At 56.1% G+C, this 20,680-nt stretch overlaps 2 protein-coding genes across 4 annotated transcripts in view; one reads left to right on the forward strand and one right to left on the reverse strand.

The window, feature by feature from the left end:
- Positions 1-787: 787 nt before the first annotated feature.
- Positions 788-20,680, reverse strand: part of ergic3 (ERGIC and golgi 3) — a 31,152-nt gene continuing 11,259 nt past the window's right edge. Inside the window, exons 8-14 of one of the 2 annotated variants that reach the window (XM_078418593.1) lie at positions 14,378-14,392; positions 9,583-9,614; positions 8,456-8,552; positions 4,269-4,333; positions 3,220-3,356; positions 1,862-1,917; positions 788-1,207 (exon numbers count right to left, since the gene is read on the reverse strand). In XM_078418593.1, the coding sequence (XP_078274719.1) occupies positions 1,128-1,207; positions 1,862-1,917; positions 3,220-3,356; positions 4,269-4,333; positions 8,456-8,552; positions 9,583-9,614; positions 14,378-14,392 (482 nt within the window). In that variant the 3' untranslated portion in view covers positions 788-1,127. The remainder of the gene's footprint in view (positions 1,208-1,861; positions 1,918-3,219; positions 3,357-4,268; positions 4,334-8,455; positions 8,553-9,582; positions 9,615-14,377; positions 14,393-20,680) is intronic. The other variant, XM_078418594.1, reaches the window with a different exon arrangement.
- Positions 4,673-8,121, forward strand: romo1 (reactive oxygen species modulator 1). Of its 2 annotated transcripts, none has more exons than XM_078418598.1 (3): positions 4,673-4,750; positions 5,808-5,938; positions 7,926-8,121. In XM_078418598.1, the coding sequence occupies exons 2-3, from the start codon at positions 5,808-5,810 to the stop codon at positions 8,032-8,034; spliced, it is 240 nt and encodes a 79-aa protein (XP_078274724.1). In that variant the 5' UTR covers positions 4,673-4,750; the 3' UTR covers positions 8,035-8,121. The 2 variants fall into 2 exon arrangements, with proteins under 2 accessions (XP_078274724.1, XP_078274723.1); XM_078418597.1 differs by having other exon boundaries at positions 4,679-4,742.

Below are 20,680 nucleotides of genomic sequence, written 5' to 3' on the forward strand. Positions count from 1 at the left end.
CGTATAGACAGCACCCGTAGCGGGGACCGACCGGACCCGGGTCTCCGGCGCTGCCGCTCCACCGTTGCGCCATCGTGCTGCCCTAACAATGCCTTGGTCTACTCAACGTGAATGCTAATTTGGTAATTTTAATTGATCCCTTGACTGTCACTGAATGCTTCCTTCCATTGCTGCTGTGGTTTAGTTTACAGTTCCCAAGGTCCTGAGGCCGAAGACAGCTGCAACTCTGTCTGTGAGTTCCATGCCCTTCCTTCACCAAGCGGCACAAACACAGGGCACAACGCGCAACAAACACAAACACAAACACTCGGGGAAAAAGATTGTCCTTTAAAAACTGGAACTTTCCACGCCGGATGTTGAAACTTTGACCATTTCAGGCTCTGGTGCCAGCGAGTCTGTCACCGTGGTCAATGAGGGGGGGGGGGGTGACAGGGAGGGGGCGGGAGGCACGGGGGGGGGGAGGAGGAAAGACAGGAGGAATGGAGGGGAGACACAGGTGGGTGGTGAAACAGACAGACACAGAGGGATGGAGAGAGAATCGGAGAGGGGGAGGAGGGGGGGTGGGGGAGGGAGGGGGGTGTGGGGAGGGAGGGGGTGTGGGGGAGGAGAGGTGGGGGAGGGAGGGGGGTGTGGGGGAGGAGAGGTGGGGGAGGGAGGGGGGTGTGGGGGAGGAAGGGGGGTGGGGAGGAGGGGGGGTGTGGGGAGGGGGAGTGGGGAGGGATGGGGGTGTGGGGGGAGGGAGGGGGTGTGGGGGAGGGAGGGGGGGTGTGGGGGAGGGAGGTGGGGGTGGGGGAGGGAGGTGGGGGGGTGGGGGAGGGAGGTGGGGGGGTGGGGGAGGGAAGGGGGTGTGTGGGGGAGGAGGGAGGGGGGGTGGGGGAGGGAGGGAGGGGGTGTGGGGGAGGAAGGGTGGGGGAGGAAGGGAGGGGGTGTGGGGGAGAGGGCCCGGATTGAGGGGCATCTGCCAGTGGGGGTTTGCTGGATTGTCCCTCACGATGCTGAGAGGACACACAGGTAGAGCTGCTGACCGTAGTTATAAATGACAGTCAGCCACACGGGTGGCAGGAGCAGTGTGCCGGGCGGTGATGGGCTGTCCCGTGCTCAGGCCACGGCCAGCAGTCTCCCCTCTGCTACGAGGCTTTCCCCAGCTCAATCTTCCTCTGAATCGCCCGGGCAGAGTAGTAGATCAACGAATCGATCAAGCTAGCCACTGCAAGAGAGGCAGACAGGCCTGGCATCAGCGGTGTGGGGCATTTGGGCAGCGGGGTGTGGGGAAGAGGGAGGGAGAGGGGGTGTGGGCAGGGGGGGTGTGGGCAGAGGGGGGTGTGGGGAAGGGGGGGTGTGGGCAGGGGGTGTGGGGAAGAGGGGGTGTGGGCAGGGGGTGTGTGGGGCAGGGGGGTGTGGGGAAGAGGGGGTGTGGGGCAGGGGGATGTGGGGAAGAGGGGGTGTGTCCACTAGAAAGCTCCACTATAAAGCTCCACTATGGGCAACGCACAGACAGGAAATGCATCGGCCTGGCATCAGCGCCTGGCATCAGCGGTGTGGGGCATTTGGGCAGCGGGGTGTGGGGAAGAGGGAGGGAGAGGGGGTGTGGGGAAGAGGGGGTGTGGGGCAGGAGGGGTGTGGGGGAGGGAGGGGGGGTGTGGGCAGGGGGTGTGGGGAAGAGGGGGTGTGGGCAGGGGGTTGTGGGGCAAGGGGGTGTGGGGAAGAGGGGGTGTGGGCAGGGGGTGTGTGGGGCAGGGGGGTGTGGGGAAGAGGGGGTGTGGGGCAGGGGGATGTGGGGAAGAGGGGGTGTGTCCACTAGAAAGCTCCACTATAAAGCTCCACTATGGGCAACGCACAGACAGGAAATGCATCGGCCTACCTGTGAACACCCCTCCAATAATGGCACACACCCCAGTCAGAAAGTGCGTGAACGACCTGTAACACAAGCCCAGGCAAAGGTCAGAGCAGCAGATGGTCCCCACACGTGCGCACACACACACACACACATGCACGCACGCACATACACACAGGCACGCTGCCCTCGGGACGGCTGCTATGGAGAGGAGACGGTGGCCCACCTCTTCACAGTGTGTGGATTTGCCAAGAGAGTCTAGAGAGGTTTGCAGGGGTCCCTGTCACGATTCATTCCGAGCAGCTCAGTCACAGAGGACTCTGTTCCCAGGGACGCATTCAGAGACTGACATCGAGTGCTGCTGGAAGGTCATCAACTCGGTGAAAGATGCTCTTTGGTCTGCCCGATCCTTGTTGACCTCCCAGCGGAGCGAGCTGTCCGTGGGGGAATGTTGCCGACTGGCCCGCTGCAGACTGCAGGAGTACGTGCTGAGGGACGCACTGAAGCTCGGTGCAGCCAACGCCAAGGCCCTGTGGGGGAGGACCACAGTCTAGGGTCCTTCCGCTGCTGGACATGGGGGGCAGGGTGTGGTGGAGAGAGACGCCCCTCCAAATGAGTAATTTTGTAAATTTCTGCGTAAATTGTGTAAATTTCTGTGTAAATTTGGAAATGAATACCTGTATTGAATGTGTAACCTCCAGAAATGTCGGATGGGGTTTTTGAAAAGAAGATGTTTTGTAAATATTTATTACTTGAATAAAGTATTTTTTGATATATTTTTTAAAACACGCGTATACACAGACACACACACACGTATACACACACACACACACACACAGTCAGAGCAGTAAATAGTCCCCACACACACACGTATACACACACGTACACACACGCACACGCAGACGTATACACACACAAACGCGCACACAGACACACAGTCAGAGCAGCAGATAGCACCCACACACGCACACACACACACACGTACGTACACACACACACACACACAGTCAGAGCAGCAGATAGTCCCCCCACACACACGTACGTACACACACACGCCCAGACATACACGTCTACACACACAGTCAGAGCGGCAGTCAGCCCTGATGGTTCCCACACACATACACACACATGTCCACAGATGTACACGTATACGCACAGTCAGAGTGACAGCCAGCTCTGATGGTCCCCACACACAGACACACGCACACTCACACGTACACACAGGCATCAGTGAGCGCGACATACCAGCCTAGCTGCGCCCCACACATGCACATGCATGCACAAACGCGCACACACACTATCCGTGGTCCCGGACAACCCTAGAGGCGGCACCGCGCTGCCACACTTGCACTTTGCCGCTCGATCCGTGTCCCCCAGCCACACACCTGTGCTTCTCTGTGAACTTGACCATCATGGGCGAGAGCTCGTACAGCACGAAGACTCCTGGCAGCCCCTGGTCCCCGATCAGCCCGTTGGCCACCTTCTCGTGCCGCGTCACCGAGAACTGGTTGGTCCTCACCATCTGGGGAGAGGGGGCATCAGTGACCGGTGCCCGGCACCACCCCACCCCCGGTCCACAGCTCCAGCCTCCCCCATCCCGTGCCAGCTACGAGTTCTAGTCACTGGTTGCTCACGGCGGTCACACAGGCCCAGGGCTGCACAGCATGGAAACAGGCCCTTCGGCCCAACTCATCCATGCTGACCAACTTGCCCAACCAATTGGTACTGAGGGAGCACCGCGCTGTGGGAGGGGAGGGGGTGAGGGAGCGCCGTGCTGTGGGAGAGGCGGGGGTGAGGGAGGGGCTGGGGTGAGGGAGGGGCTGGGGTGAGGGAGGGGAGGGGGTGAGGGAGGGGCGGGGGGTGAGGGAGGGGCTGGGGTGAGGGAGGGGAGGGGGTGAGGGAGGGGCACGCCATGGTGGGGGTGGGGGAGTGCTGTGCTGTGTGAAGGGCGGGGGGTGAGGGAGGGGCGGGAGGTGAGGGAGGGGCGGGGGGTGTGGGAGGGGCGGGGGGTGAGGGAGGGGCGGGGGGTGAGGGAGGGGCGGGGGGTGAGGGAGGGGCGGGGGTGAGGGAGGGGCGGGGGTGAGGGAGGGGAGGGGGTGAGGGAGTGCCGCGCTGAGGGAGAGGCGGGGGTGAGGGAGGGGCGCGCCGTGGGAGGGGTGGGGGTGGGGGAGTGCTGTGCTGTGTGAGGGGCGGGAGTGAGGGAGGGGCGGGGGTGAGGGAGTGCTGTGCTGTGTGAGGGGCGGGAGTGAGGGAGCACCGTGCTGTGGGAGGGGCGGGGGTGAGGGAGGGAGGGGCGGGGGTGAGGGAGGGGCGGGGAGGGAGTGAGGGAGGGGCGGGGGTGAGGGAGTGCTGTGCTGTGTGAGGGGCGGGGGTGAGGGAGCACCATGCTGTGGTGGTACTGGGTACAAACATGGAACAAGTGAATCTGCCTCACCTCACCATCCAACTTCACGTAAATGGTGGGGACAATCTTCACAAAGTACTGGAACATCATGGAGGCTGGAAGAGATGGAGGCAGATTAAGATGCAGCGTGGGTGTGTTGGCCATTTGCTTCGGCCCCTCCAGTCTATCCCACCGTGGAGTGGTTGTGATGTGGGGGCCACTCCCATCCCACGCACAGACACTGACCGTCACTGATCCACCCCACGCCTCGCTGGACACGGACAAGCTGACAGGGAACTCCTCACTGCCCAGAGCTGCGTCTCCCCCTGAGCCCCTTCACATAACCACTGTAATTCTGTCATTCTCACCACTCTGTGAATGCGTTGAATCCGCGGCGCCAGCACCGAGACCGCGGGCCGAGCGGCCGCTCCATGCCCGGCGCATGCGCGTCCAGCCGGTCACGTGCCGCCCGCGTGACGTCACGGGGTGAGATGGCGGCCTGGTGATCCAGGACACGGGGCCGCGGTGAGTCAGTGAGTGGCCGCCCGGGGACGGGACGGGGGAGGCCGGGGATCGGAGAGGCCTGGACACGGGGATGGGGGAAGCCGGGACACGGACACGGGGATGGGGGAGAGGCCGGGACACGGGGGAGGCCGGGCTGCGCTGCGCTGTCTCGTCCCGTCCCGGGTCAGGTGGGCCCGCGGCCGCAACGCCCGGTCAGGGGGGGGGAGATTAGGGTTGGGGTGTATTTGGTCAGGGGGGGGGAGATTAGGGTTGGGTGTATTTGGTCAGGAGGGGGGGGAGATTAGGGTTGGGGTGTATTTGGTCAGGGGGGGGGGGAGATTAGGGTTGGGGTGTATTTGGTCGGGGGGGGAGATTAGGGTTGGGGTGTATTTGGTCAGGAGGGGGGGGAGATTAGGGTTGGGGTGTATTTGGTCAGGAGGGGGGAAGATTAGGGTTGGGGTGTATTTGGTCAGGAGGGGGGGGAGATTAGAGTTGGGTGTATTTGGTCAGGAGGGGGGGAGATTAGGGTTGGGGTGTATTTGGTCAGGAGGGGGGAAGATTAGGGTTGGGGTGTATTTGGTCAGGAGGGGGGGGGAGATTAGGGTTGGGGTGTATTTGGTCAGGAGGGGGGGGAGATTAGAGTTGGGTGTATTTGGTCGGGGGGGAGATTAGGGTTGGGGTGTATTTGGTCAGGGGGGGGGGGAGATTAGGGTTGGGGTGTATTTGGTCGGGGGGGAGATTAGGGTTGGGGTGTATTTGGTCGGGGGGGGGAGATTAGGGTTGGGGTGTATTTGGGAGAGGAATTGGAAGTACACATGAAGTTGTTGGTGCAAGATTGCGGGGACGGATTAGGGTCGGGTGAGATGGGGGGGAGGGAGGGAGGGAGAGGAGTTGGAGGTTGGAAGCACAACCTGACTTTGCGCGTTGGGAGCGGGTTGATACCAGGTGGAGGGGGGAATGGCAGGGAGTGACTCCCACACTCAGGCCTGGTGTTGTCCCTGTGGGAGGCTGCCGTGGGTGGGGGTGGGTGTGGGTGGGTGTGGAGGGAGCTGCTGCGGCCACCAGTAACCATCTGCCTTCTCCTAGATGCCAGTCACTGTGGGATCGTACGGACAGTCGCAGCCCAGCTGTTTCGACAGGGTTAAGATGGGCTTCATGATGGGCTGTGCGGTTGGCATGGCAGCTGGAGCCTTGTTCGGCAGCTTCTCCTGCCTCCGGTCAGTACAATGCCGGCGTGAGTCTCATCGGCCTCGTCCCCTATCCCCTAGCTATGGGTGCTGGGGCCATGGCCCAGGACCCTGCCCTCGGCCCCACGACCCTGCCCCCGTCCCCACGACCCTGCCCCCGTCCCCACGACCCTGCCCTCGGCCCCACGACCCTGCCCCCGTCCCCACGACCCTGCCCCCGTCCCCACGACCCTGCCCTCGGCCCAACGACCCTGCTGCTGCTGGTAACTATACCTGGCAGCCATCTGTACGTGAAGGATATAATGCTGAGGCTTTATCTGGTCAGATTGCATTTGGAGTATTGTGACCAGTTTTGGGCCCATATCTGAAGAGGGATATGCTGGCACTGGAGATGGTCCAGAGGAGGTTTACAAGAATACGTGTTGATTGGTGAACGTATGATTAGTTTTGACGGCTCTGGGCCTGTACTTGCTGGTCTTTAGAAGAATGAGGGGGGGGGGGCTCATTGAAACATACTGAAACAAAGACGTGGATAGAGAGGATGTTTACACTGGTGGGAAAGTCTAGGACCAGAGTAAAAGGAAGTAGATGAGGAGGAATTTCTCGGAGGGTGGTGAATCTGACCCAGACAGAGACTGCTGAGGAGGCCAAGGCAATGGATATAGATGGTGATTGTAAGGTTCTTGATTAGTACGAGTATCAGGGGTTATGGGGAGAAGGTAGGAGAATGGTGTTGAGAGGGAGAGATAGATCAGCCATGATTGAATGGCGGAGTAGACTTGATGGGCCGACGGCCTACTTCTGCACCTACAACCTATGAATGAGCATGTTGGTGAGGTGATGAGCACCACAGGCAGCCACTGCTGCCCCTCCCACTTAGACAGGCTGCCCTCTCACCGTGAATAACTGAGGCCCAACACCTACCGCAGCTGCAACTAAATCAAATCAGTGGAAAACTCGCTCTACCCAAAGCTGCCTAATAATGAACATCTAATGTTCAAAAAGCATCTGCTAAAGGGGCAGGCGAGGGGTGCAGGCGTTGGGTGAAGGAGCAGTAACTCACTGCAGTCAGTGTGGGGCTTGGCTCCAAACCTACTGGAGCTCTGTAACGGGGGATTTGCTCAGGGTGCCCATTGGTTGCCATTTTGAGGCGTGCATAGCGTATAGATCTTTCCCCACAGCAGGAGGATCAGAAACAAGAGGGCCTCCATTTCAGGTGAGAGGAAGGACTTTTAAAGGGAACCTGGGGTGAATTTTTCCTTGCAGATCAGTTGCTATCTGGAATATGCCGCCAGAGGTGGTGGAGTCAGATGGCCCCAGTGTTTCAGAGGCATTTAGACAAGCACTTGAATAGCAAGGCTTTGTGGTAGTTGTGGTAGACCTAATGGCACAATATCGGTCTCTCGGAGGAGACTGGCCTTCCACCCGAGTGGTCCTCACACGGTCATCCTCTGATGGGCCAGCCCCGCTGCCATTACCGATGCCCTGCTGGGGGATGTGGAGCCGGGCTAGCACGGGCTGCTGCTGTCTAATGCACTGTGCTTGGTCCTAGGCTGGGGCTGCGTGACCGGGGGTGGGGGGTGTGGAGCCGGGCTAGCATGGGCTGGTGGGGGGGGTGTGGAGCCGGGCAAGCACGGGCTGGTGGTGGTGTGGGGGTGTGGAGCCGGGCTAGCACGAGCTGGTGGTGGGGGGGGGGGGGGGGGGGTGGAGCCGGGCTAGCACGGGCTGGTGGTGGTGGGGGGGGGGGGGGGAGGTGGAGCCGGGCTAGCACGGGCTGGTGGTGGTGGAGGGGGGGGGGGTGGAGCCGGGCTAGCACGAGCTGGTGGGGGGGGGGGTGGAGCCGGGCTTGCATGGGCTGGTGGGGGGGGTGTGGAGCCGGGCTAGCACGAGCTGGTGGTGGTGGGGGGGGGGGGGTGGAGCCGGGCTAGCACGGGCTGGTGGTGATGGGGGGGGGGGGGGGGGGTGGAGCCGGGCTAGCACGGGCTGCTGCTGTCTAATGCACTGTGCTTGGTCCTAGGCTGGGGCTGCGTGGTCGTGAGCTGCTGGGGGGAGTCGGGAAGACCATGATGCAGAGCGGAGGCACCTTTGGCACCTTCATGGCGATCGGAATGGGCATCAGATGCTGACGGCCGGCACCGGGATCAAGGCCCAGCCTCGCTGCCAGACTGACACTACGCTGAGAATAATGGGAGAATAAATATTATTTGCTATTGTATCGGGTTGAGAAAGTTATTGTGTCTGACTGGAGGGCCTGTCACTAAACTGCTACAGATGTGGCCCATGACGGCAGCAACATGGGAGCACGCGTGTTTACTCGTGTCCACTGCACTTGAGATGATGGAGGACCACAGCAGTGTCCCAAGGAAACACCTCGTGGGGAGGAATGGGTGCTGTGGCGTTCAGGGCTGGGGTAGATGCTGATCCCTGGCCAGCCCCAGCAGCAGGGGGCTGTGGTTAAACGTGTTCCCTTTGCTACTCATATCAACGCTGGTCTTGGGCTGAAAGCCGCACACCATCGCCCTCTCCAGTCCCCACTGATCTGCCTACCTTGTTGAGCCGTGATGTTGCTTCCATCGAGAGGGTTGACTATCCCTGGGTAGTCACTGCCAAAGGAGAGGTGCCTGATGTAGTGGGTCATGTTTATCTGGGGGAGAGAGTGCAGACCACATTACTCCCCAAACAGCAGGAAGGGTGAGCGGGAAGCCGGCCCTTCACAAGTGGAATGTGAACAAGCTCAGGCTGGTTCACATCTGCACCAGTGGCAGCTGTGCCCACAGCCTCCTTGACATGAAGCACTGACAGATGTGAACAGAATGAACAGCAGAGTTAGTGTGAGGCAGCGAGAGATGGGGTGCCGATGATGCTGGGAGGGGCCGGGGGTTGTAGGTGAGACTGGAGCCTGGTGCAGTCACGGGGTGAAGAGACTGTACAGGATGTGTGGGTGGGATAGAGAGTCGAGTGCTGTACCTCCACTCCGGCCCAGCCTCCATCCCTCCTGACATCACCCCCATTGCCCAGTTCCATGTACAGCTCACATGCAGGAAGGTGCTGCAGATGCTGGCTGAAGTGAAATGAGTGAAGACTCAAGTGTCTGAAGAAGGGTCTCCACCCAAAACGTCACCCATTCCTTCTCTCCAGAGATGCTGCCTGTCCCACTGGGTTACTCCAGTATTTTGTGTCTCTCTTCTGTATACAGCTCCCTCCCTTATGGAGGCCTTGGTCACTGGAGGACGTTGTTTAGTTACTGCTCCAAATGCCTCAGTTGGATTATCTCAGTGATGATACTCAGCACTGGGCCCTGGCTTCACAATACAGCCCTGGTCTTCCCCGGCAAACTGCTCCACACACACGCCACGTGAAGGCAGGCAGGCACACTCCGGGATTACTCCAGGTGCAACGCTTCCCATCTCATTCAGCACTAACAAACAAGTTATTAGACTAATTTGGGAGATACAGCATGGAAACAGATCCTTGAGCCCACCAAGTCCATCAATCACCCATTCACACTAGTTCTTGCTTATCCCACTTTCTCCACACGCGAGGAGAAATGTCACAAAGGCCGATTGACCTAGAAACCCGCAGGGATGTGGGTGGAAACCAGAGCACCCGGAGGAAACCCACGTAATCACCATTCAACAAACATTACAGAGATGGAAGCTTTGAATTTTACCTACATTGTCCAATCCAAATGTTTGCAGGTCATGAACTGGGAGAGAAAAAGGGGAGAAAAAAGATTGAATTAGAAACAGTAGTGGAGACTGACAACAATTACGGTGTCCTCCATAATGTTTGGGACAAAGACCCATCATTTATTTATTTGCCTCTACTCCACAATTTGAGATTTGTAATAGAAAAAAATCACATGTGGTTAAAATGCACATTGTTAGATTTTAATAAAGGCCATTTTTATACATTTTGGTTTCACCATGTAGAGATTACAGCAGTGTTTATGCATAGTCCCCCCATTTCAGGGCACCATAATGTTTGGGACACAGCAATCCTTTGCATGCAATGACTGCTTGAAGTCTGCGATTCATGGACATCACCAGTTGTTGGGTGTCTTCTCTGGTGATGCTCTGCCAGGCCTGTATTGCAGCCATCTTTAGTTTATGCTTGTTTTGGGGGCTAGTCCCCTTCAGTTTTCCCTTCAGCATATAGAAGGCATGCTCAATTGGGTTCAGATAGGGTGATTGACTTGGCCACTCAAGAATTGACCATTTTTAGCTTTGAAAAACTCCTTTGTTGCTTTAGCAGTATGTTTGGGATCATTGTCTTGCTGCAGAATGAACCGCTGGCCAATGAGTTTTGAGGCATTTGTTTGAACTTGAGCAGATAGGATGTGTCTATACACTTCAGAATTCATTATGCTACTACCATCAGCAGTTGTATCATCAATGAAGATAAGTGAGCCAGTACCTTCAGCAGCCATACATGCCCAGGCCATAACACCCCCACCACTGTGTTTCACAGATGAGGTGGTATGCTTTGGATCTTGGGCAGTTCCTTCTCTCCTCCATACTTTGCTCTTGCCATCACTCTGATATAAGTTAATCTTCGTCTCATCTGTCCACAAGACCTTTTTCCAGAACAGTGGTTGCTCTTTTAATTACTTCTTGGCAAACTAACCTGGCCATCCTATTTTTGCAGCTTACCAGTGGTTTGCATCTTGCAGTGCAGCCTCTATTTCTGTTCATGAAGTCTCCTGTGGTCATTGACAAATCCACACCTGACTCCTGGAGAGTGTTTCTGATCTGTCGGACAGGTGTTTGGGGATTTTTCTTTGTTATAGAGAGAATTCTTCTGCTATCAGCTGTGGAGGTCTTCCTTGACCTGCCAGTCCCTTTGCGATTAGTAAGCTCACCAGTGCTCTCTTTCTTCTTAATGATGTTCCAAACAGTTGATTTTGGTAAGCCTAAGGTTTGGCTGATGTCTCTGACAGTTTTATTCTTGTTTCTCAGTCTCATAACGGCTTCTTTGACTTTCATTGGCACAACCTTGGTCCTCATGTTGATAAACAGCAATAAAAGTTTCCAAAGGTGATGGAAAGATTGGAGGAAAGACGAGGTGCTGAGAGCTCTCTTATACCTGCATTAAGGAGGGAATTAAACACACCTGAGCAATTACAAACACCTGTGAAGCCATGTGTCCCAAACATGGTGCCCTGAAATGGGGGGACTATGTATAAACACTGCTGTAATTTCTACATGGTGACACCAAAATGTATAAAAATGGCCGTTAATAAAAGCTGACGATGTGCACTTTAACCACAAGTGATTGTTTTCTATCACAAATCTAAAATTGTGGAGTACAGAGGCAAATAAATAAATGATTGGTTTTTGTCCCAAACATTATGGAGGGCACTGTAAATATTAAACATCAGGGTACTGGGTCAGTGCTGGGCCACGGGGAAGGACAGGCAGGGTGGGACTGGCTCCTGTCTCCCTGCTCTGAGAACATCAGAGGCCTTGGAGCAATAATCCAATGACCACCTGATTATTATACAATGTCATTGCTTGCTTATTCAAGTCGTGGATCTTTACTGATATCACCCAACTATCCCAGTGACAGAGGGGGTGGGGTCCAGACGCTGTGGGAGGTGGTCCCTGAGGCAGGGGACGGGGGATGTAGGTGGGGAGGAGGGGGTTGGGGGCAGTCCCTGGGGAAGGGGGCCAGTCCCTGTAGAGGGGGGGGAGGGAGAGGGGAGCATTTTGCATTTACTCCTCACCTGGATCGATCAGGATAATTACTGTACGTGAGTGAGCTGGTTAATGTTGCAGACACAATCCATGTATGACACATCCATTAGTATTTGTTAATAACTCTTTCCATGCACACACATTGCTGAAGGTTGTGAAAGCGCAGGCAGCGATGGCAGTGGCAGATCCGTCGTGCAGGGAGTTTCGAACTGGTCTCGGATTGTCCGGCCCTGGGAAGAACCGATGCAGATTGCAGACTGGTGGGGACAGGCAGGCCTGGGCCTGGGCTGGACGTGACCAAGCCTCGGCCTTGGCTGGGTGGACCTGGGCTGGATGTGACCAAGCCTAGGCCTAGGCTGGGTGGGCCTGGGCCTGATGTGACAAGCCTGGGCTTGGCATTGCGGGTGGGTCTGGGCTGGAGGGAATGGGTAGGCCTGGGCTGGATGTGACCAAGCCTAGGCCTAGGCTGGGTGGGCCTGGGCTGGATGTGACGGGTTTGGGCCTGAGCCCACAGTCAGTGGTGCTGTGAATCATCACGGAGAGGCCCACCCACACAGTCTGCCACCATATTGCCAGTGAGCCTTTCACTCTGCTGGGGACACTGGGTGTGGGTGGCAGCATTATCCATGTCCAGAGAACATGTAGAACACACAGGTCACCATTAGAACGGTGCAGCACAGGAACAGGCCCTTCGGCCCACCATGTCTGTGCTGACCATGATGCCAATTTAACTCAACCCGTCTGCCTGCATGTGGTCCATTCCTGGCCTGTTCATGGACTAAATGTCTCTGAAATGTTTAGTATCTGCTTCCACCACCTCCCTAGGCAACACATTGCAGGCACCCATCACTCTTTATGTAAACAGCTCACCTTACAAATCTCCATTTATCGTTCCTCCTCCACCTTAAACAATACCCTCTGGGTATTGAGCATTTCCACCCAGGGTAAAACATTACCCATCCTGTCTTTGCATCTCCTAGTTTTATGTATTTCTAACAAGTTGCCCCTCAATCTCACATTCCAGAGGAAGCAATCCAAGTTTGTCCAACCTCTCCGTATGACATCCCGTAGATTCTACACCCTCTCCAAAGCCTGCACATCTTTCCTGCATTGTGATGACCAGAACTGCAGGGTGTGTTGCCGATGTGGCCTAACTATAGTTCCACACCACTGCAACATGGCCTCCCAGCTTTTACACCCAGTGCTGGACTGTCACAGGCTAGGATATATAGAGCTTCCTCTCCACCCCCTCCACTTGTGTAACCACTGGCAGTAGGGTTGCCAACTTCCTCACTCCCAAATACGGGACAAGGTGACGTCACCACCCGGGCCGGGAGGCCACCATTGGTGGAGCGGGAGCTCATGGCCGCTGGCTGGGTGAGGTCGCGCGGGGCGGTGACGTCACCCTTTGTCCCTTATTTGGGAGCAAGGAAGTTGGCAACCCTACTAATACGGGACAAGGGCGGTCCCGTATGGGACAAACTAATTTAGCCCAAAATACCGGATGTCCCGGCTAATACGGGACAGTTAACTGGCAGGGAACTGTGGACTTGCAAACCTAGATCAATGTTCTGAAGGGAATGAGAATTTAAAATACTGGAGATAATATTACATATTTATCAAATAAATTGCCACATTTATGTTCTCAATTTGTTCCAAATAAACAAACAATAAATCCAGGTCAGCCCACGGGTGCAAGCTTAACCCGGGGTGTGTCCAAGTTACAGAATCATTCAACTTGGGGAAGGGTTGGAGAAATCTCTGGTACGGATAAGCCACTTGCCCCATCCTGCACCACTATGTAACATTGTGCTAATGCACTGGTGCTTCAAGACAGAACTGTCATCATATATTGTGCTAATTACCATAATATATTGTGATGACTGCTGTAATATATTGTGATAATTGCAGTAATATATTGTGATAATTCACTGAACAAGGCACCTGCATCAGTGAGAGCTTCACCTAGGCAGCCCAGTGTTGGTGACCAGCCTGGGTTCACAGCATGGCCGCCCTTTACAGTGGGCAGCAGCCCAGGGTACAGTCCCATACCCCGGCAGGCATTTGATCAGTGTTTGACGGCACTGGGCCTGTACTCGCTGGTGTTTAGGAGGATGAGGGGGAAGAGTGGATGTGGAGAGGATGTTTCCACTGGTGGAGAGTCTAGGATCAGAGGTCATAGCATCAGAATTAAAGGACGTTCCTTTAGGAAGGAGATGAGGAGGAATCTCTTTAGTCAGAGGGTGGTGAATCTGTGGAATTTATTGCTACAGACGGCTGTGGAGGCCAAGTCCATGGATATTTTCCAGGCAGAGACAGATACATTCTTGATTGGTATGGGTGTCAGGGGTTATGGGGAGAACGCAGAAGTAAGGGGTTGAGAGGGAAAGATAGATCAGCCATGATTGAATGGCAGACTTGATGGGTCGAATGGCCTAATTCTGCTCCTATCTCTTATGATTTTCCTGCCCCCCTCCCACCAGACACCTGGCTCCCAGACCCCCGGCATAATCACTGGTTTAGCTGCAGGGGTTTCTCTGCTCTTTGGCACTAGATTAAGATGCGTCTCACACTCAGTGTTCATTGAATTTCCATCACGCTGCACAGATCCATGTTACAACACACTAGTTAACACACAGCATGGACAGGCAGCAGAGCAAGCAGGTTTAGTGAAGGAGCGTTTCACAGGCATTCCAGCAAATGAACTTTCACAAGATGTGGAGAATTATTAAAGGCTTGCAAAAGTGAGCAGAATCCAGAATTAGTCACTTACTCTCAACAGCATGTACTGCAAAGGAGAAAAGAAACAATTTTTAAAAGTGGAGAAGCACCGTAGAGCAAACAAGCAGAAAACCCAGTGAATCTGTGAGAAGAGATACCTTCACTCTCACATACACCGATCAGCCAAAACATCATGACCACCTGCCCAATATGCTGTTGGTCCTCCGTGTACAGCCCCATACGCAGCAGGGTGCGATGCACTGTGTATTGTGACACATTCCTCCCTTGACCACCGTTAACATTTTCTGTGACTTGTGCCACAGTCGACCTTCTGTCGGTTCGGACCAGACGGGATCGCCTTCGTTGCCCTCGCGCATCGATGAGCCTTGGGCGCCCAACACCCTGTCTGTTGCTGGTTTGTGGTTTGTCCCTCCTCGGACCACTGTCGGTAGGTACTCACCACTGCTGACCGGGAGCACCCCACAAGCCTTGCCGTTTCACAGATGTTCTGACCCAGTCGTCTGGCCATAACAATGTGGCCCTTGTCAAAGTCGCTCAGGTCTTTACTCCTGCCCATTTCTCCTGCATCCAACACATCAACTTCAAGAACTGACTGTTCACTTGCTGCCTAATATATCCCACCCCTTGACAGGTGCCATTGCAACAAGATAGCCAATGTTATTCACTTCGCCTGACAGTGGTCATAATGTTTTGGCTGATCGGTGTAGAACGCTGCAGAGCCCTGACCATCGGCACATCACCAGAGGCAGTGTGTGTGTGTGTGTGTGTGTGTGTGTTCCAGACTGCTTCACCCCATCCCCCTCACCAGCCCTGTCCTTCCCTCCCCCCCAGTCAGGGGGACACAAGGAGGAGGCCATTACCCTGACCTCGACTGACTCCGTATCCTCTAATTCTCTGACCAACTCAGCCTTGAGTATAGTCTTCAACCGAGCTTGTTAGGGAGGGAATTCCAACTATTCACAGCCCCGAACGGCAACCCCCCCCCCAGACCCATCCAGGAGCAGCATCACCTGGCGCTGGGCACCCATGAGATTAGGGTTCTCAACTTTCACACTCTCAAATACGGGACAAGGTGACGTCACCGCCCCGCACCCCCACGTGACCTCACCCAGCCAGCGGCCACGTGCTCCCGAACCACCAATGGAGGCCGCCCGGCCCGAGCGCCACCTAACGGAGGTTGCTTAGCAACCTGCCTCCCGGCCCGGGCGGCCGCCATTGGTGGAGCGGGAGCACGTGGCCTCTGGGCGGTGACGTCACCTTGTCCCGTATTTGGGAATGAGGAAGTTGGCAACCCTACTAATACGGGACAAGGGCGGTCCCGTACGGGACAAACTAATTTAGCCCAAAATACAGGATGTCCCGGCTAATACGGGACAGTTGGCAACACTACATGAGATAACCACTCATTAGAAACATAGAAAATAGGTGCAAGAGGAGGCCATTTGGCCCTCTGAGCCAGCACCGTCAATCATCGTGATCATGGCTGATCACCCACAATCTTTGTTTTACGTCCTGAAAGCAGGTCGAGTGTCCATCACCTCCAAACCCCAGCAATCAATCTGTCAAACCCCAGCAATCAATCTGTCAAACCCCAGCAATCAATCTGTCAAACCCCAGCAATCAATCTGCCAAACCCCAGCAATCAATCTGCCAAACCCCAGCAATCAATCTGCCAAACCCCAGCAATCAATCTGCCAAACCCCAGCAGTCAATCTGTCAAACCCCAGCAGTCAATCTGTCAAACCCCAGCAATCAATCTGTCAAACCCCAGCAATCAATCTGTCAAACCCCAGCAGTCAATCTGCTGCACTCTCTCAGTCACAGAGGAGAAACAGGCCCTTCGGCCCACTGCCTCTATGCTGCCAATCACACCTATCTTTACTAATCCCACTTGCTTGCATTCATTCCGTATAGTGTAGGAGAAAAACTGCAGATGCCGGTTAAAATCGAAGGTAGACACAAAATGCTGGAGTAACTCAGTGGGACAGGCAGCATCTCTGGAGAGAAGGAATGGGTGACGTTTCGGGTCGAGACCCTTCTTCAGACTGATGTCAGGGGAGGGGGGCGGGATGAAGGTCTGAAGAAGGGTCTCAACCCAAAGCATCACCCATTCCTTCTCTCCAGAGATGCTGCCTGCCCCACTGAGTCACTCTGGCATATTGTGTCTACCTGCAGTAATTCCGTGTTCTCTGTGCCCTCTCATTCACGTACCTGTCTGACTGCCTCTTAAACAGTCTCAATGTTCCTTCCTCCACCACCTCCTCTGGCAGCTCGTTGCAGATACCAATGACAAGGTGTGCAAGCTAACCCCTCAGTTCCTCTTTAAATCTCCTCTCTCACGCTTCAAACATTCGCCCTCCTAATTTTAGACGCCCCTGCCTTGGGAAGAGACTCTGACCGCTGACCCTACCTGTGCCTCTCGTCGTTTTCTACACCTCTCTCACATCTCCTCCCAGCTCCACTTGTGCCTAGCCTATGCAATCCCTGCTGATAACTGCAGCCCTCCCATTCCCAGCAGGATGATTGTGGGGGTGGTTAGTGGTGGAGGGTCAGGATGATCATTGGGGGGGGGGGGGGGGTGAGGGCCAGGATGATCATTGGGGGGGGGGGGGGAGAGGGCCAGGATGATTGTGGGTGGGGGTGGGGGGAGGGTCAGGATGATCATGGGGGTGGGGGGGGGGAGGGTCAGGATGATCATGGGGGGGGGGGGGAGAGGGCCAGGATGATTGTGGGTGGGGGGAGGGTCAGGATGATCATGGGGGTGGGGGGAGGGTCAGGATGATCATGGGGGGGGGGGGGGTGGGGGGGGAGAGGGCCAGGAAGATTGTGGGGGGGAGGGTCAGGATGATTGTGGGGGGGGGGGGGGGTGGGGTGGGGGGAGGGTCAGGATGATCATGGGGGGGGGGGTGGGGTGAGGGCCAGGATGATTGTGGGGGTGGGGATGGCCGGGGGATGGTGTTTTCCTGGATGCCAGTGATCATTGAGCTGTGACACCACACTCACCCGGGCAAGTGGCCGTTGTTCCACTAGTGTCCCGGCTCACAGTGTTGATGCTGGATGGTGTTGGGAGGCAGGTGGGCAGCTTTGCGCCGGCCCCCAACCTCTCAGCCCCTCGTGGCCACAGTATCACGGTGGTGTTTCTAGTCAGTGGTGACCGGGGATGGTGATGGACCAGTGATGCCACTGAATGTCTGGGGTAAGTGGTTAGAACCTCTGCCCCACCACCAACCCATCCTCCCGCCCCCTGGGCTTGTATACACTGGAATAACTGGAATTTAGAAGGATGAGAGACGATCTTATTGAAACATGTAAGATTATTAAGAGATTGGACACGCTAGAGGCAGGAAACATGTTCCCAATGTTGGGGGAGTCCAGAACCAGGGGCCACAGTTTAAGGCACGGTAGCGCAGCGGTAGAGTTGCTGCTTTACAGCGAATGCAGCGCCGGAGACTCAGGTTCGATCCTGACTACGGGTGCTGCACTGTACGGAGTTTGTACGTTCGCCCCGTGACCTGCGTGGGTTTTCTCCGAGATCTTCGGTTTCCTCCCACACTCCTAAGACGTACAGGTATGTAGGTTAATTGGCTGGGTAAATGTAAAAATTGTCCCTAGTGGGTGTAGGATAGTGTTAATATACAGGGATCGCTGGGCGGCACGGACTTGCAGGGCCGAAAAGGCCTGTTTCCGGCTGTATATATATGATATGGTATGATATGATAAGAATAAGGGGTAGGCCATTTAGAACGGAGACGAGGAAAAACATTTGGTTGTGAGTTGTGAATCTGTGGAATTCTCTGCCTCAGAAGGCAGTGGAGGCCAATTCTCTGGATGCTTTCAAGAGAGAGTTAGATAAAGCTCTTAATGATAGCGGAGTCAGGGGTTATGGGGAGAGGGCAGGAACGGGGTACTGATTGTGGATGATCAGCCATGATCACGGTGAATGGCGGCGCTGGCTCGAAGGGCCGAATGGCCTCCTCCTGCACCTTGTCTATCAGACTTCTCTAGATCGGATGCCACTGCCCTGCCCAGATCCAGCTGAGCTACGTCCCTCTCTGGGCTGAGGCAACCGTCCGCCCTATCCACACTCCTCCAGTCCTCGTGACGTCAGCACAGTTACTTATCAGTCCTGCAAATCACTTACATACAAGGCATTCAACAAAGGCTCCAGAACCCATCCTTGAGGTGCACCATTTTGTTTTATTTGTTCTTCGTTGTAGTTTAGGTAATAAAATAATTAAAAGAGTAAACTGAAGCAAAGCTGAGATAACCTGGATTGCACTGGCATGCGTTTACTGCTGTCAGCACAGGGTTTCTGACCAGAGGGCACTTGGCTGGTGAAAAGTGGTGGGAGTTTCCAGGGACCTGTGTGCCCGGGCACAGATCACAGGGTAAAGGGCAATGGGCATTTCCTCAGCTTCTCCAAACTGATCGCTGGTTTGCCAGTGGTTCCTGAGGGGAGAGAGAGCAGACCACAACTGCACTGCCTGGTCTAGACAAACACAAGGTGATTTCAGGGCAGGAGGCGAGATTCTTACACAGCTCGACAGGGGAAGTGTCAGGGTGGCATCACCCCAGACCAGGGGCCGACAATGCGGGTCAGAGTCTGTACACAAGGATGTAGGAAAGAAAACTGCAGATTCCTGGTTAAAATCAAAGGTAGACACAAAAAGCTGGAGTAACTCAGCGGGTCAGGCAGCATCTCAGGAGAGAAGGAAATGGTGATGTTTCGGGTCGAGACCCTTCTTTAGACTGTTGCCTGTGGAGGGGGTGGGACCTTGGTCTGAAGAAGGGTCTCGACCTGAAACGTCACCCATTCCTTCTCTCCCGAGATGCTGCCTGACCCGTTGCATTACTCCAGCATTTCGTGTCTACTCTCTGCACAAGGGGCTGGCTGTTTACAAGGGGAGGAAGTAGAGATTTCATCATGCAGAGGGTAATAAAACTGTGGTAAACTGTCTGGGTGGGGCCAGTGAGTGTATTCAAGGCAAGGGTCAAGAGTCCTATAGATAATGAGAATGTCTAAATAGAGACCCAGTGCAGAGAAGTGGTAGTGAAAGGTCAGCTGTGATCTTGAACAAGCACGAGGGCCGAATGGCCTGCCCCTGCTGCCATGTCCTACACCTTCAATGCTGGAAATCTGGAACTACAAGTTTACAATGATGGGCATTGTTCATTTAGCCTCCTTACGTATGATTCAGCAGAAATTCTTAAACAGGTCACTTGGAGTTTAATCCCATGACGTGGTGATTGAGGATGTTAACGTGTCCGCTGTTCTCACTCTGCCTTTCCCTGCCCTTTAAAAGCGGCCCCGACAGGGAACCGCAGTCCCAAGCAGCACAGACACAGTGACGGCCTGCACTGGCACCAGCCTCCTCTACCTGCTAACAGGGCTAACGGGCCACACACAGCGACAGAGACCAGGCAGCCGGCCTGCAGCTGCACGCAGCGCCCAGCACAGGGACGGGGCAGGGTGGGGTGGGGTGGGACGGGCAGGGTGGAACACGGTGGGGCAGGACAGGACGGGACAGGGCAGGGTGGAGCATGGTGGGGCAGGACGGGACAGGGCAGGGTGGAACATGGTGGGGCAGGATGGGACGGGGCAGGGTGGAGCATGGTGGGGCAGGGTGGGACGGGGCAGGGTGGAGCATGGTGGGGCAGGGTGGAACATGGTGGGGCAGGACAGGACGGGACAGGGCAGGGTGGAGCATGGTGGGGCAGGATGGGACAGGGTGGAACATGGTGGGGCAGGATGGGACGAGGCAGGGTGGAACATGGTGGGGCAGGATGGGACAGGGCAGGGTGGAGCATGGTGGGGCAGGACGGGGCGGGGCAGGGTGGAGCATGGTGGGGCAGGACGGGGCGGGGCAGGGTGGAGCATGGTGGGGCAGGACGGGGCGGGGCAGGGTGGAGCATGGTGGGGCAGGACGGGGCGGGGTGGAACATGGTGGGGCAGGACGGGACGGGGCAGGGTGGAGCATGGTGGGGCAGGACGGGACGGGACGGGGCAGGGTGGAGCATGGTGGGGCGGGACGGGATGGGGCAGGGTGGAGCATGGTGGGGCAGGACGGGACGGGGCAGGGTGGAGCATGGTGGGGCAGGACGGGACGGGATGGGGCAGGGTGGAGCATGGTGGGGCAGGACGGGACGGGACGGGGCAGGGTGGAGCATGGTGGGGCGGGACGGGATGGGGCAGGGTGGAGCATGGTGGGGCAGGACGGGACGGGGCAGGGTGGGGTGGGGCAGGACGGGAGAGGATGGGACGGACACCCACAGGCAACAGTGACTCGTTTCACCAGCGACACAATCATACCTCACACTTTACAACGGGACTGAT

This window comes from Rhinoraja longicauda, chromosome 22, assembly GCF_053455715.1.
Source record: "Rhinoraja longicauda isolate Sanriku21f chromosome 22, sRhiLon1.1, whole genome shotgun sequence".
NCBI classification, from domain to species: domain Eukaryota; kingdom Metazoa; phylum Chordata; class Chondrichthyes; order Rajiformes; family Arhynchobatidae; genus Rhinoraja; species Rhinoraja longicauda.